Source organism: Nomascus leucogenys, chromosome 16 (genome assembly GCF_006542625.1).
Source record: "Nomascus leucogenys isolate Asia chromosome 16, Asia_NLE_v1, whole genome shotgun sequence".
Classification (NCBI taxonomy): domain Eukaryota; kingdom Metazoa; phylum Chordata; class Mammalia; order Primates; family Hylobatidae; genus Nomascus; species Nomascus leucogenys.
In genome coordinates, this window is record NC_044396.1 from 47,014,617 (window position 1) to 47,034,427 (window position 19,811).

General features: G+C 36.3%; 2 protein-coding genes across 6 annotated transcripts in view; one reads left to right on the plus strand and one right to left on the minus strand.

Moving 5' to 3' along the window:
* The window catches only part of SDCBP (syndecan binding protein), a 30,091-nt gene extending 19,289 nt beyond the window's left edge, over nucleotides 1-10,802 (plus strand). For 3 of the 5 annotated variants that reach the window (XM_030795368.1, XM_030795369.1, XM_030795367.1), the window contains exons 5-8: nucleotides 3,814-3,975; nucleotides 5,939-6,114; nucleotides 7,535-8,539; nucleotides 9,622-10,802. In XM_030795368.1, the coding sequence (XP_030651228.1) occupies nucleotides 3,814-3,975; nucleotides 5,939-6,114; nucleotides 7,535-7,709 (513 nt within the window). In that variant the 3' untranslated portion in view covers nucleotides 7,710-8,539; nucleotides 9,622-10,802. The remainder of the gene's footprint in view (nucleotides 1-3,813; nucleotides 3,976-5,938; nucleotides 6,115-7,534; nucleotides 8,540-9,621) is intronic. The other 2 variants (XM_030795370.1, XM_030795371.1) reach the window with 1 other exon arrangement.
* Nucleotides 10,803-11,442: 640 nt separating this feature from the next.
* The window catches only part of NSMAF (neutral sphingomyelinase activation associated factor), an 81,320-nt gene continuing 72,951 nt past the window's right edge, over nucleotides 11,443-19,811 (minus strand). The window contains 8 exon segments of the mRNA XM_030795366.1: nucleotides 11,443-12,143; nucleotides 13,602-13,711; nucleotides 13,849-13,951; nucleotides 14,413-14,563; nucleotides 15,554-15,637; nucleotides 16,914-17,037; nucleotides 17,470-17,537; nucleotides 18,330-18,397. Coding sequence (XP_030651226.1) covers nucleotides 12,049-12,143; nucleotides 13,602-13,711; nucleotides 13,849-13,951; nucleotides 14,413-14,563; nucleotides 15,554-15,637; nucleotides 16,914-17,037; nucleotides 17,470-17,537; nucleotides 18,330-18,397 — 803 coding nt within the window. The 3' untranslated portion in view covers nucleotides 11,443-12,048.

Sequence of the window (19,811 nt, forward strand, 5' to 3'; positions counted from 1 at the left end):
CCTTTTGGATATCATTTCTTACATAGTCTACTTCATTTTGTGCTACACTGTTTTGAGTTTATTAGGACTTAGATTCAGATACCTTTTACTAGTTTGTTCTCCTTTGTCTTCTGCATTTAGTCAGTGACTAAGTCCTATTGATTCTGTTTCTGTTTCTTGTATTCATTTTATCTGTTTTTTATCCATTCTAGTCCTACTATAACCATATTCAGGGTTTCTATACTTCTAGCCTTCATTATTATAATACTCTCTTAAATTTCCTCTAGTAACTTATTTCAGACAGGAGTAAGTCGCTGCTAAGTTAATCATTCTGAAATACACATATAGGTCTATCATATCTTTATTGCTCATAATCTTTTTTTTTCCTTTTCTTTTTTTTTTTTTTTTTTTTTTTTTTTTGAGACAGATTCTCACTCTGTCACCCCGTCTGGAGTGCAATGGCGTGATCTCGGCTCACTGCAACCTCCACCTCTTGGGTTCAAGCAATTCTCCTGCCTCAGCCTCCCAAGTAGCTGAAACTACAAGCACGCGCCACCATGCCTGGCTAATTTTTTGTATTTTTAGTAGAGACCAGGTTTCACCATGTTGGCCACGCTGGTCTCGAACACCTGACCTCAGGTGATCCACCTGCCTCGACCTCCCAGAGTACTGGGATTACAAGAATGAGCCACTGCGCCCGGCCTTTGCTCTTAATCTTTTAACATTCTTTTTGAAATTCAAAGCTCCATGTAATTAGACTCCAGAGTCTAGCTTAATTATAATGGATCTGGTAACCTTTTATTAAGGTTATTGCTATGACCATAGCACTTTGTACCACTTATTATAATTGTAGTTAAATCTGTGTCTGTCTTGTTGCCATATCCCAATGCATACACAGTACCTGGTATTTATGTATTTACCAAATATTTATTGAAAACTTGCTTGTATTAGTGGTGATGCTGTTGGGAAAACAATAGTAGGTATTTTAAGAGGTTGAAAAATTGAAAAAAACATAAATGGACATAGATGTAATTGCAGATAGCTAGCTGCTTCTCCTAGGACTGGGATAACACAGGAGAGAGATTGGAGTTAGCAGAACCTAGAAGCTCGAGGGAGGCCGGGCGCGGTGGCTCACGCCTGTAATCCCAGCACTTTGGAAGCCCTAGGCGGGTGGATCATGAGGTCAGGAGATCGAGACCATCCTGGCTAAACAGTGAAACCCCATCTCTACTAAAAATACAAAAAATTAGCCGGGCGAGGTGGCGGGTGCCTGTAGTCCCAGCTACTCGGGAGGCTGAGGCAAGAGAATGGCGTGAACCCAGGGGGGGTGGAGCCTGCAGTGAGCCGAGATTGCGCCACTGCACTCCAGCCTGGGCGACAGCGAGACGCTGTCTGAAAAAAAAAAAAAAAAAAAAAAAAAAAGAAGCTTGAGGGAAGAGCTCCACAAAGCTGGGACTCAGACCTTGGATGAGGGGACACTACTAGTGCGTCTGAGGGGTTGTAATGAGGCTGGTTCTGGGAGTGTCAGTAAAAGTTGCAGACTGGAACCAACTGCTGCTGCTAGTGTAAAGGGCCAGGCTTACCCAGTACTGACAGAAGCAGGAAGCACACAGGAAGGAACGAGGTGCTTCCAGTCACTGACAAACGAAATTATAATTTGCACAGTTAGGCCCAGCATCACCAAGTAGAGTCTAGAAGGGTGGATTTGGAGCTGATAAACAGTAGCTTAGTATCTGTTACCACCTACTCCGTTGACTGCTCAGTATATCCACACACTTGTACAAACATTTGAATTTCATGTGACAACAACAACTTTATACTTTCTCCTTGAAAGATGAACTTCTTCATAAAATCAAAGTTCAGCAAACTTTATAAAGGGCTCCATAATAAATACCTTAGGCTTTCATGGTCACTTATTATCTTTATCACATATTCTTATTGTTATTTGTTTATTTACAATCTTTAAAAATATAAAAATCATTTTTAACTCAGGGGTGTACAAAATGAAGCCATGTACTCTTCAATGTAAATGAAGTTGCTCTCACCCTTTTCTCTAGAAACGGATGATACCAGTTAATGTGGCCATCTCTGGGCAGTCATCATGGTATTGATTACTATATGATATTAATTACCCTTCTAAGTATTCACATTCCCAACAGAATATTTTTAATTTAAAGGCAAAAGTGTAAAGTTAACCACTACCAACAATTCATACATAAACGTAAAAAGAGGTATAGAGGAACAGAAAGATTATCTGCCGTATTTACAGAAAATATACAAATACAAAGAAGAACAGAGTCATAGCTGCTCTGATTCTTATTTTAGTAACTGGTCATGAGGCCGTAGTTAAAATTTAGAACTTCCTTTGTTCACTATATGGATGCTTAGATCCCTTTGCCCTTGGGCAATACTTCAGCTGGTCTTTTTTTAAAAAAAACTTAATACCTAGAAGAGTGATATAAACCTTCGTTTTTTGTGTCTGCATCTCCAGGGTTCTTCAGTGCGCCGCCTTTTCTTTTTCTTCTGTTCTATTTTAAATTAATTTGTTGCTGGAGATTTCTGTTAACTCTTCATATCTAGTGAATTTTTCATTTCACATATTTTATTCTTCTCCTAATGTTCCATCCAGATCTTCCTCTCCCCAGCTTTGTTGAGGTATAATTAACAAATATAAATTGTATATATTCAACTGTATATATCAATACAACTTGATGTATTGACACACACACAAACACACACACATTGTGAAATGATTACCACAGTCAAGGTTATTAACGTATCTGTCATCTCACATGGTTACATTTCTTTTGGTGTGTGGTGGGAACACTTAAGATGTACTCTTAGCAAATTTCAAGTATACAGTACAGTATTATTAGTTATAGTTACTATGCTGTACATTAGATCTCCAGAACGTACTCATATGATAACTGAGAAAGTCTGTACACTTTGACCAACATTTTTCTCATTCTTTGCCCTGCCCACCCCCAGCCCCTGACAACCTTCCTTCTACTCTACTTCTGTGAGTTTGACTCTTTTCAGATGCCACGTATAAGTGGACCCAAACAGTACTTGTCTTCTGTGTCTGGTTTATTTCACTTGGAATAATATTCTCTATGTTTATTCATGTTGTCCAAATGGCAGGATTTCCTTTTTTTAATGGCCTAATATTATTCCACTTTCTTTTTGGTTGGGGAAAGGTTCCACTTAAAATAAACCAGTTTTGGTTAGGAAAACTTGAAAAAATTAGATACTTGAAACATGGTACATGACACAGGTCCCTAATGTAGGTATTCTGGGGCATTCTGGTTTGTGCATATGATTTGTTAATCCATAGATGGTTACTAGAGGGGAGGAGACATAACAGTTGACTGTCTTATGTGTGCCTGTGCCCATACAACATGCACTTTTCATTTAATCCTCTCAGTAACAGTGAGGTAGAAAGTTTGCCCTTTTTATGGAAATTCTGAAAGGATAAGTAGATTGTCAAAGATCGTGACATAAAGAACCATCTGGAAAATGTTTCAAAAGTATATGGCCTTTAAGTTCAAAAATAATACATCTGAGATGAAGACAAGCCAGTATATCGGTGAAACAAACGCCAGCGAATTCAAAGGGCAACAGAGTCATTGAATCTATTAGAGATGATATGTGTGGGAATAAGTTAGTGAAGAATCAGTAGTAGAGCCAGTGCCATTTTCATAAACATCAAACTTTATCTGAAGGAAATTATTTGTGGATTGGAAAGCCAAAACTGAGTAAGTTCCAGTTAATTATCATTGTTTTTTTCAAGGAGAGTGTTTCTAAATATTGACACATTGTATATGGTTTTGTCAGCAGTTGGTAGCAAGACCTTCCAGTATGAACTATATGGTGGCTCCTGTAACTGGTAATGATGTTGGAATTCGTAGAGCAGAAATTAAGCAAGGGATTCGTGAAGTCATTTTGTGTAAGGATCAAGATGGAAAAATTGGACTTAGGCTTAAATCAATAGATAATGTAAGTATTTTAAATACCTATTTGAATTTGTCTAAGTATCTTACATAATAAGTGATTAATGTTAAAATAATTTGAAAGGAAATGCTTTAATTATAATAGTGCATCTGTAGTTGAGAATATTTTAAATCTACTAACTTAAATGTTTTCAGTTGGGGATGTTCTATTTTGCAGAGGCACAGTTGGGACTTCTGACCACATTACTTTGAAAGATGTTTCTTTTCTGAATATTCTAACTGGAATACATTTCACTGGCCTACATATATTATAATGTAATTTGTATAATAGAATTGTGACAGTTAAATAGAGCAGATGTGAAGGTTAAGAAAAAACTTTCCAATGAGAGTCAATGTCAGTGTGCATTTTTTTTTTTTTGAGACGGAATCTCGTTCTGTCGCCAGGCTGCAGTGCAGTGGTGTGATCTTGACTCACTGCAACCTCCGCCTCCTGGATGTGTGTGCATTTTTAAACCAAATGATCAGTGTTTAACTGGTGAGATGGTTTTTGCAGATTTGTTATTAACATCCTTCACATTTGAATTTAATATGTCATTTTCTGAGTAAAAAAACATGGAATATTCTTTCTAATTAGGGCAGCCATTACTTGACTTTATAATTACCTCTCACCTTAACATACTGAAGATATGAAACAGGGTTATTCTCTGAGGAACCATTTAGAATTGTTAAGGACATGCTGAGTCTTTACCCCAATTTATAGTTTTAGCCATTACCTTATTGGATTCAGTTTCAGTCATACATCTCTAGCTTAGTGCATCCAGCCTTTCTGCATAGAAAATTATAAGTGTGGTGCACTGCTGTAAATGGAGGAGGCTGATCTTGGCAGGAAGCCCCAACCCTGCCTGCCCACCCAGGGGGCTGAGGCCATCAATGATGGCCTTGCTCACTTGTATATTACTCAAAATACATCTGTGTGCTTGGTTGGGATGCTCTGACTTTGCTGCCCTTTCTCCAGAATCTTCAGGGAATAGAGTATACTGCTGCTCCTTCCACCAGGATTGCTCTTGTGTTCTTTCCTCTGTCCTAAAGAGAAAAGATACTTTTCATAGGCCCCTTGGCCCCACTGTAGGTAATAGTTGCAGTGGATTTGTTCACTTGGCCAAAGGGCATTTGTTCATTTATGGGGTGCTACCTAGTTCTTGCTTATCATTCTACAATGTAACAGATGTGTGATAGAAATATGTGACCTAGCTTAGGATTGTAGAAGTAGATGCATTTATATTTTACCAGGCTTATTCTTCTTTTATACTTATCTATTTATATTTTGTTCAACTTCTGATTGAATTTTACATAAATAAAAATATCCATGTAAGTGTAGTTATTGGTTAACAGTACTTGAGTTTTCTGTATTTATTTCATTGTGTGTTCTTTATAAGCCTGTGCATGTGGATTTAATATGCCCATCTTTTTAGTCTAACAAATAAACTTTAATCTTACTTGATTATACACAATTTAGCAAATGGGTAAAGGAATGCTTCAGCTCAAAAGGTAGAATTATGACCTTAAACTGTCATTTATTAAGCTGTAAAAGAACTCATCAAACTTTCTTACATGTGACTTGCTTTTCCCCTAAATATGATTATGTACTGATAATTTGGTATTCTATCAGACTCATAGACGCTTGCATTTATTAAAGTTGTCCTACTGTATTTTCCTTAGTTCTGTATTCCAAGTTGAAGGGGGGGATTGTGGTTGTTCAGGTGGGTTATGATTTGGTATAGAAATTGCCATTGAAATCTCACTTTTTTGCCTTATTCTTTGGAGTTGCTGTCTTGATAAATTTTTCAGTTTCTTTTGAGGTGATAATATACTCATACAGTTTTTCCTTTTTTTTCTTTTTTGTCACTGGGGTAGAGTTTTCAACATAAACAGTTGTTTCCTGATTTTCTAGCACTTAAAACCGTATCATAGTAGTGGTAAATGACAAAAATTATTTTCTTATTATCTAGGGTATATTTGTTCAGCTAGTCCAGGCTAATTCTCCAGCCTCATTGGTTGGTCTGAGATTTGGGGACCAAGTACTTCAGATCAATGGTGAAAACTGTGCAGGATGGAGCTCTGATAAAGCGCACAAGGTGCTCAAACAGGCTTTTGGAGAGAAGATTACCATGACCATTCGTGACAGGTAAGCTGTTACTAAACAGCTCAAATGAAAATTCAATACTAGTTTTCCATTTTTTTGGGCTTTCAGAGTCTGTGAATATATTACTTTGTTGCAGAAAATGATCAAATGTTATTGATGAGCCTTACAGTCTTGCAGTTGAATGGTGCAGATTTTTCTTACATAGTTTGTTTTTAAAGCATTCTGATACGATACCTTATTTCAGAGTTTATAGGACAAATCTCTCTAGAAAATAGAAAACGTATGTTGGAGAAGTAACTGAGTAGCAGGGCATCTCTGGGCTCACTTTCCAACTTACTGCTTAGATACATCCAGCCTAGGGTGTTCACACACAGTGGTCCCTCATTGTGAGGGTCAGAGCCCATGCAGACTTCCAAGTAGTGTGGGAGTTCTGAAAGCCGTATCAAGACTTTTGGGTAGTTACGAAGCAGTAGTTTTCAAGAACATGGAATATTCTATGTAGCAGCTCATTCATTTAGAACTTAAACATTTAGCACATGAAATAGGGGCCTCCATTTATTTTCTTGTCTACTCCGTACCCAATTAAGGGTAGACATATATCACATTGTTATAGTAAGCTTTGAGTTTTTGTTCCTTCTCAGTGAAACTTCTGTTTTATCTTTGTGTTTCCAGCTTCTCATTCAGTGTAGGTATTTAGTAAATGTTTCAGATGAATGTCCTTTTTACTTTCTATCTAAGCAGATATTTCAAAGAGTAAGTTGTACTAACAGGAAGAAATGCCTCTTCTGAATTTAATAATGTAAATACAAGTTTATCATAAAACCCTTATGATAACATGATAACAAGAGTTTATAGAGAATCAAGCAAATGTAACTGGTATAACAACTCTAGAGGGACAGCAGGATGCCTTTTAATAATAGCTGCATGCCTCCCTTTCCAAAGGGGCTTGAGGAACTTAAGTCTTACTGCTGCTCTAGTTTTTCTTTTCAAATATAGCAATGTATAAAATTTTCAAAATCAAGATGTGAGAAATATTTTAAAGGTTTTAAATAAAAGAAATAGTTCCTAAAAATGATTTGGCTGTAGAAAATACCAAAAGTTAATAAAAAATAAAACTTATTTTTACCACTGTGATTTACTTAAAAAGCCTATCTCATTCTTAATGCTGTAAAGTCTGATTAATTATAAAGGAAAAACATATTGATAAAACCATATAAAGCAGTTGTCTTTGATACTTAAGAAATGTTGATTAGTAAATCAGTCAAACCATAATGAATAAACTAAAAAAAAACTTTTACACAAAGATGTTCCATGAATGTATAAAATCAGAGCCATAAGTTGCTCTTATTAGAAACAGTGTTTATTATAAAAGTATCCAATATGGCAACATTTATGGTATATGAAATCCATTAAAATGTTTACCTTAGAATTAAGTTTTTAATTGAACCCATTATGTTTGTAGGCCCTTTGAACGGACGATTACCATGCATAAGGATAGCACTGGACATGTTGGTTTTATCTTTAAAAATGGAAAAATAACATCCATAGTGAAAGACAGCTCTGCAGCCAGAAATGGTCTTCTCACAGAACATAACATCTGTGAAATCAATGGACAGAATGTCATTGGATTGAAGTAAGAAACAGACTTTGTGCCATGTTCTGCTGCAGTTTTAGAAAATGTTTGTCTTTTGACTATATTTAGGTGGCGCTGTTTTCATATTGACTTAAGTGGGAGATGGGGAATGTGGGGCCTGAGCTCTTGCTCTGGCCAGTCACCAGAATTATTTGGGCTGTTATCTAGAACTACAGTTCCTATAACAAGGGGGCTGGAATAAATGATCTCAGAAGTACGTCATACTAGAATTCTATAGAAATACGGGCAACAGAGATTTGGAATATGAATAGTTGCCCAGCATTTCTCAATCCAGGAATATAAGGAAATGAATAATAGTTTTGGTTCATATTAATACTTTATTTTTATAGTTTTTCTCCACAAATTCCTAAATAAGTCTGTCTTAAGGTCAAAAAGTTTTAAGCATGACCTCCTCATTTCATAGAGTTTGATTTCACAGTTAACTAAGAGGAGATGGTAGTATTGTATATGGGGAAAATTAATATTCAGAAATGAAAAGTTTTTTTTTGGTTAAAATATTCAACTCAGTTTACTTAAGCAATTTGGTTACTAGCTGTAAAATAGTGTACAATTAAACTTGGTAAGAAATACTAGAAAAAATTAGAAATACCAAGCAGGATTTTAGAGATACTAACAAAACATAACAGGACATATATTTTGTATTTCTTTACTAAGCTGGCATAGTTTTGTATTTATTAATAAAGCCTCTGTGGAATTAATTTTTAATATGTGTTTTTATCAGGACTCTCAAATTGCAGACATACTGTCAACATCTGGGACTGTAGTTACTATTACAATCATGCCTGCTTTTATCTTTGAACATATTATTAAGCGGTAAGTAAACAATTCCTCAACTTAATGCATATGGTCATGTGACTTAATATAAGCACTATACTTTAATTCTCAGCCCTTTGGTTCTTTTACCTAAGGAATGGATACTGGTGTTTTATCTATAAATTTGAAGTAAGTTATTTAAATCAGAGGGGCTGGTAAGGATGAGCTCTTACAACTTCCCAAGTACTGAATAAAATTCACATATACTTTCCTCAGTTTTTATAATGCCTAGTAGAAAAAAGGTATGCAAGGAGAAGTGGACATGCTTTCAGTTTTCAATTTGCAGTGCAATTGACTGCAGTTGCACCGCCTACCACTCCCCTGCTCAGTATAAATATAGTTGTGGTGGTTCGTAATGGAGAATTCTTGCTGGTGGAATGCTAGGAGTAAGTTTCCCTTCTCTCCAGAATCTCAGGAGGCAGATAGACAAGTGTGGTATGGTGGTGCTATCTGTGCTCAGGAACTGAGGATTAGAAAGCCAAGTGATCAGAGCTGAAAAGAGGCAACAAGGTTACTTCGATAGAGCTTTTCATATCCTAGCATATACCATAGCTGTTTTTGTCAAGCCAGCTTGGAATCCTTCTTTCAGAAGCTCTATTACGCGTGTGAAAATGAGATTTAAAAGATTCATAAACATAACCATTGTAATGAAATTTTTGTGTTGGCTTCTGGATAGAATGCACCTAGCTACCCTTGGAGGGGGTAAAAAGGAGTTATTGTCATGACTAATTGTTCTAGGCTTCTCTTTTCTTAAATCACTGATAGATCCCTCTACCCCAACTCCTCACAGCCTTGTCATTTTCTTTCTGTTTTTTGAAAATCACCATGTTTAATGTACAGGAATTCATTTGTATCCTAACTTCTCTAGCCAAATACAGATAGCCTTTCCCACTGAGTGTCTGTCAACAACTAGATTACCAGAGATGCTTCTGGACTCATTTAAAAGATCTTTCCCTTCTCTCCATTCACATTTGATGCTAACAGGTGCTAAATTGGAAGTGGGAATTTTCTTGGATTAACGTAGCATTTTTGAAAAACAAAAACCAGAATCTCAGTATATAATAAAAGTACCTCTCTTGTAGGATGGCACCAAGCATTATGAAAAGCCTAATGGACCACACCATTCCTGAGGTTTAAAATTCATGGCACCATGGAAATGTAGCTGAACGTCTCCAGTTTCCTTCTTCGGCAACTTCTGTATTATGCACGTGAAGCCTTCCCGGAGCCAGCGAGCATATGCTGCATGAGGACCTTTCTATCTTACATTATGGCTGGGAATCTTACTATTTCATCTGATACCTTGTTCAGATTTCAGAATAGTTGTAGCCTTATCCTGGTTTTACAGATGTGAAACTTTCAAGAGATTTACTGACTTTCCTAGAATAGTTTCTCTACTAGAAACCTGATGCTTTTATAAGCCATTGTGATTAGGATGACTGATACACAGGCTTAGCTTTGTGTGAAAACCAGTCACCTTTCTCCTAGGTAATGAGTAGTGCTGTTCATATTACTTTAGTTCTATAGCATATTTGCATTTTTAACATGCTACCATAGTACATTTAGAATGATTGCCTTTGATTTTTTTAAAAAATTGTGTGTGTGTGTGTGTGTGTGTGTGTGTGTGTGTGTGTGTAAAATGCCAATTAAGAACACTGGTTTCATTCCATGTAAGCATTAAACAGTGTATGTAGGTTTCAAGAGATTGTGATGATTCTTAAATTTTAACTACCTTCACTTAATATGCTTAAACTGTCGCCTTAACTGTGTTAAGCATCTAGACTAAAAGCCAAAATATAATTATTGCTGCCTTTCTAAAACCCAAAATGTAGTTCTCTATTAACCTGAAATGTACACTAGCCCAGAACAGTTTAATGGTACTTACTGAGCTATAGCATAGCTGCTTAGTTGTTTTTGAGATTTTTTAGTCAATGCATAATGGAAACTTCTTTCTTCTAAAAGTTGCCAGTACCACTTTGTGAGAAGTGAATCACTATATGTAATGTAAAAGTTACTACACTTAACAGAATAAACTTTTGACTCCCCTTTTGTTCATTTGTGGATTAAGTGGTATAATACTTAATTTTGGCATTTGACTCTTAAGATTATGTAACCTAGCTACTTTGGGATGGTCTTAGAATATTTTTCTGATAACTTGTTCCTTTTCCTGACTCCTCCTTGCAAACTATCCTGATTTTTTTCTTCTTTTTGGTTTATGTCTAGTCTGATTAAATATGTATACATAAAGTTACGTTTTAGTCTGTCTATTACTGCATCATTGGCTTTCACCAAACTTATGCATGATCTAGAAGATAGGCAGGTGAAATTCACTTTCAGATGTGGGAGACATCATCTCCCAGAATAAGCTGACATTCAGGGGCCCTAAGAACAGCTCCTGACATTGATTGTCAGGAAAATTGCTTCCAGTTGGGAACCCCAGATTACCAGGGCCAAGAGAGCTGGTTCACACCTGCCATGCAGCAGGAACTCATTGAGGCTACTGATTGATTGTCCCTAGCAATACCTGAGAACAGGTAATATTTAATAACACTTGAAACTGACTTTGGAAATTCTATTAGTGTGGTCTGACTCAAGTTTTTTCTCCTATGTCATACTACATGCAAGATACAACAATGTTTTTAAAGAGTATAGAAAAAATAAGTCACACACTTACCATGGTTCAGAGGTTGAATATAAAAGAAAATCTGCTACTGCTATGCAGCTTACCTTGTTTGAAATTTGGAAGAGAAAAACAAAAATATTTGATTATCTACCTGAGTCTGAAGATAATTTCAAAAGTAATGGAATTACATTCATATCACTAAATACGGTTTTCTAGAAGATGATTCTAGACTTGTGGTCTTAAAAACACTAGTCTTAAGTTACTTAAATAACATGAAAACAGCTTTCTTTAGAGAAAAATATTTTTAATGTAGAAAAGATGAATAGCTATAATGAAATACAAACCGTTCCTATACACAGTAAACTTACTTACTGTTATAAGAACTGCTAATCCTTCTCCAGGTTCTTAGAATCTGGGTACCGCATTATACAAAGTAACCACTCTATGAAAACACACACCCAAAACCCGATGGGTGGCAATTGTGATAGATCAGGAAGACAAAACAGACTCAGAAGTAGCAGAGAATACTGCACATTTTCAAAATTCTTAATTCTTCAGTGCTTCCTGACAAGTTTCCCCAGCCCAATTTATTTCTTAGCTATTCTCTGCTACCTAGTTCTGTCTTCTAACAATCATCATACGGGGATGATCATCTGCCTTACAGTGTAACATGTTTTCCCTAACACTGCCACATTTTATCTGCCGTAAGAGAATGGCAACTAATGGCTTTCAATGAAGTCACCATGATTTAGAAAGTTTAAAACCACAAATTTTCCATGTGGTAAAACTTCTAATTACTAACATTGCACATTCACCAGTCCGTTTAAAAGTTTGGTTTAAAAATGCATTAAATAGAGTTCAATTTAATATTCAGGAGAGGAAAAGGCACTTAATACTGCAATTTCCAGAATATAATTTGTCTGTCTTCCCCTCCTGTGATGATACTGCTACACTGTTCATTCATCCATATACATGTCACAGCACCTGAGAGAAAGACATTTTGGTTAGTTAGGAAGTTGAGCAGGAGGCACCCAAAGATAAAACTTCACTCTGATGCTTACTCTTGCTTTGCTATTCATTTACTAAACAAGTGAAGTAAGTTCTATTTTTTTCTTGTCTCCTTCCTATAATAAAACCCTTGAATAAATTAAAAATAATTGCTTGGTACAAAGATCTTGTGAGGAATAATAAACCATTTAAGTGTAAATCTAAACCTAAAACAACTAGGAATTATGGATATAGAACAGAATGCAAATAAATACCTTGGCGAAGTAAGTATAATACAGGTATAACATGACAAAAGTTAGGAGACAGATGTGAAGGAAAAGGTGGGGAATTGGTGTAAGGTTATTGGTTTATTTCCTTTTCCACTGGAAGAGGTCAAATCACATTAAAGTTACTAAGTTGAGAACAAAAGTCACAAAGAATTTCATTTTTTTGAAACAGTCTCGCTCTTGCTCTTACCCAGGCTGGAGTACAGTGGTATGATCAAGCTCACTGTAGCCTCTATCTCCTGGACTCAAGCTATCCTCCCATCTTAGCCTCTTAAGTAGCTGGGACCACAGGCATGTGTCACCACACTTTTCTAATATTTCTGATTTTTAGTAAGAGATGAGGTTTTGCTATGTTGCCGAGGCTGGTCTCAAACTCTTGACCTCAAGCAATCCTCCCACCTTGGCTTCCCAAAGTGCTGGCATTACAGGCCTGAGCCACTGAGCCTGGCCCAGACTTTATAAGGTATACATTTAAGAAGAAATAATCATATGAAGTCGAGTGACACAGGGAAGAGAAGGAAGGTAGGAAGTTACCGCTTACAGCGGGAAGTCAAGGGGTAACGAGACATTAGAAGAATTAAAAACCAAGTCCTCCAAATGATCAGAAAGCAAGCAAGAATTTGTAAGCAAACAATCTAGTGAATCTCCAAGAAATATTACCAAATGAAAAAAATGGGCAGAACAGTTTATTATACTTCACATAAACAATTTTATACACATATACCCTCTCATTCACAGGACACACACTGGTAAAGTACTGTAAGGAGGACTGGGAGGTAGGAGTCAGCGGTAGAAAGAAGCCTTAATTTTCATTGTAGTTCCTATTGTTTCTGGGTTTATTTTTTTTCTCTTTTTTTACTATTCTAAAAATTTAAGATCATACTATTATCTTTAAGAAAAATAATAGCATTACGATGGTTTTTAATTCTCCATATGAAAGTTAAAGACTTCCTTTTTGGAGTCCAATGCCTGTTAACATAAATCTAAATCCTGAGTAACCTACGAGATGCAGATCACCTGGCCAATCAAGAGGCTCCAGGGACATGTTTATAACGTGGAAAAACCATGGGTGTTTTTTGCCCAAGAAGAGTGTGTTCCTGATGGAAAAGGCAGACTTGAGTTCATTATCTTGAGAACAAAGATCAATACAACTGTAGTGGCTGCTTACCTGTGTGGCCCTGTATTCTCTCACTGATTTTTGCTCCAAGGAGGTCCCAAACGAGCAGCTCACCAGACTGACTTCCAGATAAAACGGAATTTCCATCCCAGACAAAGCATCTGCAAGAATGATTCAGAAATAGTCCTTTCTTCATCAAGAAGGAAAGACTAAGTTAAACTGGCCAATGTAAGCCCAAATGAAGTGATCATGAACGTGTCTGTAAATGTCTTCGCCCCCAGTAACTCACAAACTATACCTCTGGGGCTCATCTGATGTCATGGAGGAGATGAGCATTCCTGTCTGCACATCAATGACATTAAGACAGCCATCTGCTCCTGTGCTGAGGACATGGCGACTATCTGCAACACAAGGTGAGACTCAGATATGAGTGACAGCTTCAGAATGTGGTTTACGTTATTCTGGATTTTATTTCTGAGTCCAGTGGCCTAATCTCCACATTTGTTTTCTTCAAAATCGTTGTACTTAAGCAACGACTTCCTCTCCTTGAAATGGTTCCAGCTCTTTCCAAGATGGAGGGATGAGATGACCCTTTGATTATGAGTTCATTTTTATCTTAAATTAATTTCTCTAATGAGTTGAGGAATTAAAAATACCCAGTCCTGCTTTTCTACCTGATACAAATGCCACAAGTATACTGTATCCTGGCATAAAGCAGTGTTAGCTATTGGCAAAACCTCTTTTATCAGCAAATAGTGTTTTTCTTTGTAAATTTTATTGTTTATTTCAAAATTAACAATATTGTTTATTTCGAAATTCTAATTTACCTAGTATTATCTGTTTCAAAAAGGATAATATCTACCTGGGCTAAAAGCAGTGTCACATACAATCCCTGAATGGCATGGAATCTGGTGCATTAAGGTGGCCGTTGTGAGGTCCCAAATATTCACTGTGCCTTCTTTGGTGCCGGAAACTAACAGTGTGCTTGCAGCATTTAAACTGATTGTATCTACCTAAGGAAGAGAACACATTGATACATATTCCATTTAGATTTATGGTCATTAGCTATGTTTCTCTAGTCTGATTCAAATATGTAGTCATCATGATATAAATTAAACTATTGTGCAGTGTGCTGGTGTTGCTAATGCAGATGTATTTCAGCATCATCCTACTGAATAATAACATTTTAAAAATGAAATTAAATTCTTTATAAGCTAGTGAATACAAGAAGAAATGAAGTATTGCTAGAGTAAAGGTAATGCTGTTTTAAAATAGCTTAAAACTGACAGTCTCAGAAAGATAACTCTATGAATAATAAATTATAGTGAGCCGCCAAACTGCCTGAAGCACAGCCAGTCCATGATTATTTGAGGGATTTGTGGGAGTAGGGGAATCTCTCGAGGCTCTACTTGCGTATCATCATGAATTACATACTAAATATTTCTCAAACTCAGCTAATCTGAAGCCCATGGAAATCAGGCATCAGTTCACAACCTTAGAGAAAAGGCAGTACTGTCAACTACAGCATAAGATGCAGCAGCATGACCCGGAGAAAACTGAGCAAGTGAGAACTGAGTGCACTTGACCATCCTAGACAGCTGCTCACTGTCCCCCACTGTTGGATGAGTCTCTCCTGGACAGATGGTTCCCTTCCACCTTCTGGATCAGAAAACATGAAGGATCATAGGCCCTATCTTGTTGTCTCAAAGAGTTTGAGGGTACCAAATATTCAACGTCCTTCTCAGAAACTACTATTTTGGAATTCTAGTTGGATGGTAGCTAATTCTCAGGAAAATGTGCAAAGAGGTAACTTGGAGAAAAAAATAAAACAAAACAAAGTAGACTTGGAAACCTAAAGTCAACACAAAGAAATGAACTGAGATTTAGCCTATAATCTTCCATTAACCAAATAAAGCAAAACAACATCAACAAAACCAAAAACCTTCCAGCCCAACCCCTAGACTTTTAAGGTCAGTTTTCTGCAGTTTGTTGCTGGTACTCACACTGACATCATGTTCCAGCTCAGCCAGCAAGTCAAAATGGTGTCTTTTGGTGCCTAGCATCTCTGCAGGAACACCAGACCACACCTACGATGGAATACATTGCAGAAGGTATTTTCAAACATTTAACAAAAAGTCATTTCTAGTGCATTCAAGAAAAACTCCTCTGCTCAATTTCCATTTAACAGACTTGCCAATAAAGTTAAGCTGCACAGTGCTCCAGCTCCTCCTCCCTATGCCTGCACTTTTCCCACCAGCATGTGCTTGCTTACTGTCCCTTGTTTGTACCTGTGTGTTTCTATCACCTGCACTTGCTGCTGTAATCATGTGACTTTAGTATGTGAGCTAAGGAAATATGAGTGTAGAAGTGTTACAGTGTCTTGAGAACACTATTAATGTTTTGAGAGGACCAAAAAGGATGTTACCCCCAAAATAACTAAAAATAGGTACAGGCAAATAAACTCATCTAAAAGAATGGAAGAAAAATTCTGAAAAACTCCTGGAGGAATTCTAACAATTTTAGGTTCTTGCTTTCTTTTACACCAACACAAAATAGAAACTGAAAATAACGAAAGCTGGCGCGGTTTATGTAAGATTTCAAAGAAAAGACCGAACATACTCCTATCGAAAGAATGGTGAATGAACGTGCATTCAGATATTTTAAGTTTAAATAAAATGTGTCTTTTAATGATTCCTCACTTTTACTTGACATTTTCTAATTAATTATAATCAACTAATATTTCTGATCATGGCAGATGAAAGGGGCTGCTACTATACATTTCTTTCTAACTCTGCTATTGAATGAATGCTAGACCATCCACCCCACAATGGAATATACAGTACAGAAAACATGATAAACTTCTTATTATATTAAGAAGTGGCTATAATTCCCACCACTGCACTCTAGCCCCAGTCTAGGTAACAGAGCAAGACACTGTCTCTTAAAAAAAAAAAAAAAAAAAAAAAAAGGAAGTGTTTTTTTTTAAACAAAAAATAAAAAGAATGTACATATCACAAAGTATGTGATACGTAAGGATATGGAATGTTATTGCCTGTGTTTAAAATATATATATAATATGTATTATATAAATAAAAAATATATAAATATATGTAATATATAACAGATATTATATTTTAAATACAAATTATATATTATAGATATATTTTATACATATTTTTTAAACACAGGCAATAACATTCAATATGCTTACACTCACATGCTTTGTGAAAAACAGTGAAGTGACTGAACACATTAACAACAGGTAGTTGAGTGGCTTATAATATCTGTACATTTTAAGCTAAAAATTATATATATGCCATATAGCATACCAAGTTAAAAAATTTTTTTTAATTATATATGAACCTTCACTGTAGAGTCCCACGATGCAGAATATAGCCTGTTGTCATGCCAACAGATCTTACTAACAGCATCATCATGTCCCATTAATGTGTCCTGGCGTCTTCCAAATGCTATGGAATAAAAATAGCTAAAAGATAATGAGAAGTATTAAAACAGTAGTCTGGCTTAATTTTAAGGCTCCTAAACATATATTAAAGAAACGTTATGTTTTTTCATTCTATACTTACTACGGCTCACTAGAATTACAAATTGCTTGTTCTCAAATTACTAAATCAAAATATTCAAAATTGAATTTAAAATTAGAAATTTCCATGTCTGGCTCATCTGTGTTTTCACCTCAATTTAAAACTTAGAGAAAAACAGACTCCAACTGGAGAAATTATTCAATCCAAGTAATCATATTCAAATCCAACCATACTGTCGTCATCTCTAATATCTGTTCCCTTTAGAAAATAGCACTGTGTCCTGGCAGGGAAAGCTTCTGGCTTTTCACACCTCGTGTCCACAGAGGCAGCTATTCTGCACGTGGAATCACAGAGCAGGGTGCACAGATACATACACATTATTATCCCATGAAGAAGTTATGACAGTGGCATCTCCTGGTAAAAGTAAACAAGATGATAAAGCCTGAAATACAAATGATTTGACATTAACAATCTATAATAATTAGTAAGTCTCTAACATAGTAAAGCTATCTTATAAGTTCTCCCAAAAATTAATGCTCAAATTATCTTTATGGTGACTCTCCTCCTATTTACACAGATTTTCTCAACTGGCTAATTCCAGCTGTAGAGTTTTTTCCAAAATGCAGAAAGGAAGGTCCACGTATGTCAAGGGTATTTATGACCTAGCCTGATGACTCTCCAGGGTCCTGCCCTGGGCTGGAAGAAGCCCACTCACACTCTGGAGTAAATCTCCAGTTGGGGGCAGGCTGGGGATGATCCTCAAGAAAGAAAATACCCCCTCTGGACTACAGACTTGTGTGGGTAAGAAAACCTTCCAAAATTCTTTAGAGAATTCCAGATCTTTTGCATGATTTACATTAAAAATAAGATGTGTTCTTTCAGAAGAATTGGTTTTATCATATTAGATATCCCACCAACTCAGAGATGCATAAATTAAGTAGCACATAACATTTAGTCTGACAGCTAAAAAAAGGAAAGGTTTATTCAGCAGAATTCTACTGGGTAGCTCTCCAAGTATTTTAAGCTAAAAATGAAATCACAACAGTACGAGAAAGTGGCAACCTGAAAGAAATTTTAAATTGAAATTAGAAGTAATCTAACTAAGGTATTTGGTAGGTTTACCACATGGGAATAAACTCAATTGTTTTGGGAGAAATAAAGTATTATTGTATGTGTGTGTATAAAACAAACTACTACACGGATTTCTATCATAATACTAGTAAAATGAACTCACCATATTTGAAAATGATATACTTCTTTGTAGCGTTTTTGATTCTTTAGAAAACATCTTCAGGGTGGAATCTAATAATGAGAAGTAGACATATAAGAAATGTTAAGTGCGGCCAGAGAGAAAGGTCGGGTTACCCACAAAGTGAAGCCCATCAGACTAACAGCTGATCTCTCGGCAGAAACTCTACAAGCCAGAAGAGAGTGGGGGCCAATATTCAACATTCTTAAAGAAAAGAATTTTCAACTCAGAATTTCATACCCAGCCAAACTAAGCTTCATAAGTGAAGGAGAAATAAAATCCTTTACAGACAAGCAAATGCTGAGAGATTCTGTCACCATCAGGCCTGCCCTAAAAGAGCTCCTGAAGGAAGCACTAAACATGGAAAGGAACAACTGGTACCAGCCACTGCAAAAACATGCCAAATTGTAAAGACCATCGAGGCTAGGAAGAAACTGCATCAACTAACGAGCAAAATAACCAGCTAACATCATAATGACAGGATCAAATTCACACAAAACAACACTAACCTTAAATGTAAATGGGCAAAATGCTCCAATTAAAAGACACAGACTGGCAAATTGGATAAAAAGTCAAGACCCATCAGTGTGCTGTATTCAGGAAACCCATCTCACGTGCAGAGACACACATAGGCTCAAAATAAAGGGATGGAGGAAGATCTACCAAACAAATGGAAAACAAAAAAAGGCAGGGGTTGCAATCCTAGTCTCGATAAAACAGACTTTAAACCAACAAAGATCAAAAGAGACAAAGAAGGTCATTACATAATGGTAAAGGGATCAATTCAAACAGAAGAACTAACTATCCTAAATACAGGAGCATCCAGTTTCATAAAGCAACTCCTTAGTGACCTACAAAGAGACTTAAACGCCCACACAATAATGGGAGACTTTAACCCCACTGTCAACATTAGACAGATCAACAAGACAGAAAATTAACAAGGATATCCAGGAATTGAACTCAGCTCTGAACCAAGCGGACCTAATAGACATCTACAGAACTCTCCACCCCAAATCAACAGAATATACATTCTTTTCAGCGCCACACCACACCTATTCCAAAATTGACCACATAGTTGGAAGTAAAGCTCTCCTCAGCAAACGTAAAACAACAGAAATTATAACAAACTGTCTCTCAGACCACAGTGCAATCAAACTAGAACTCAGGATTAAGAAACTCACTCAAAACCACTCAACTACATGGAAACTGAACAACCTGCTCCTGAATGACTACTGGGTACATAACAAAATGAAGGCAGAAATAAAGATGTTCTTTGAAACCAATGAGAACAAAGACACAACATACCAGAATCTCTGGGACACATTCAAAGCAGTGTGTAGAGGGAAATTTATAGCACTAAATGCCCACAAGAGAAAGCAGGAAAGATCTAAAATTGACACCCTAACATCACAATTAAAAGAACTAGAGAAGCAAGAGCAAACACATTCAAAACCTAGCAGAAGGCAA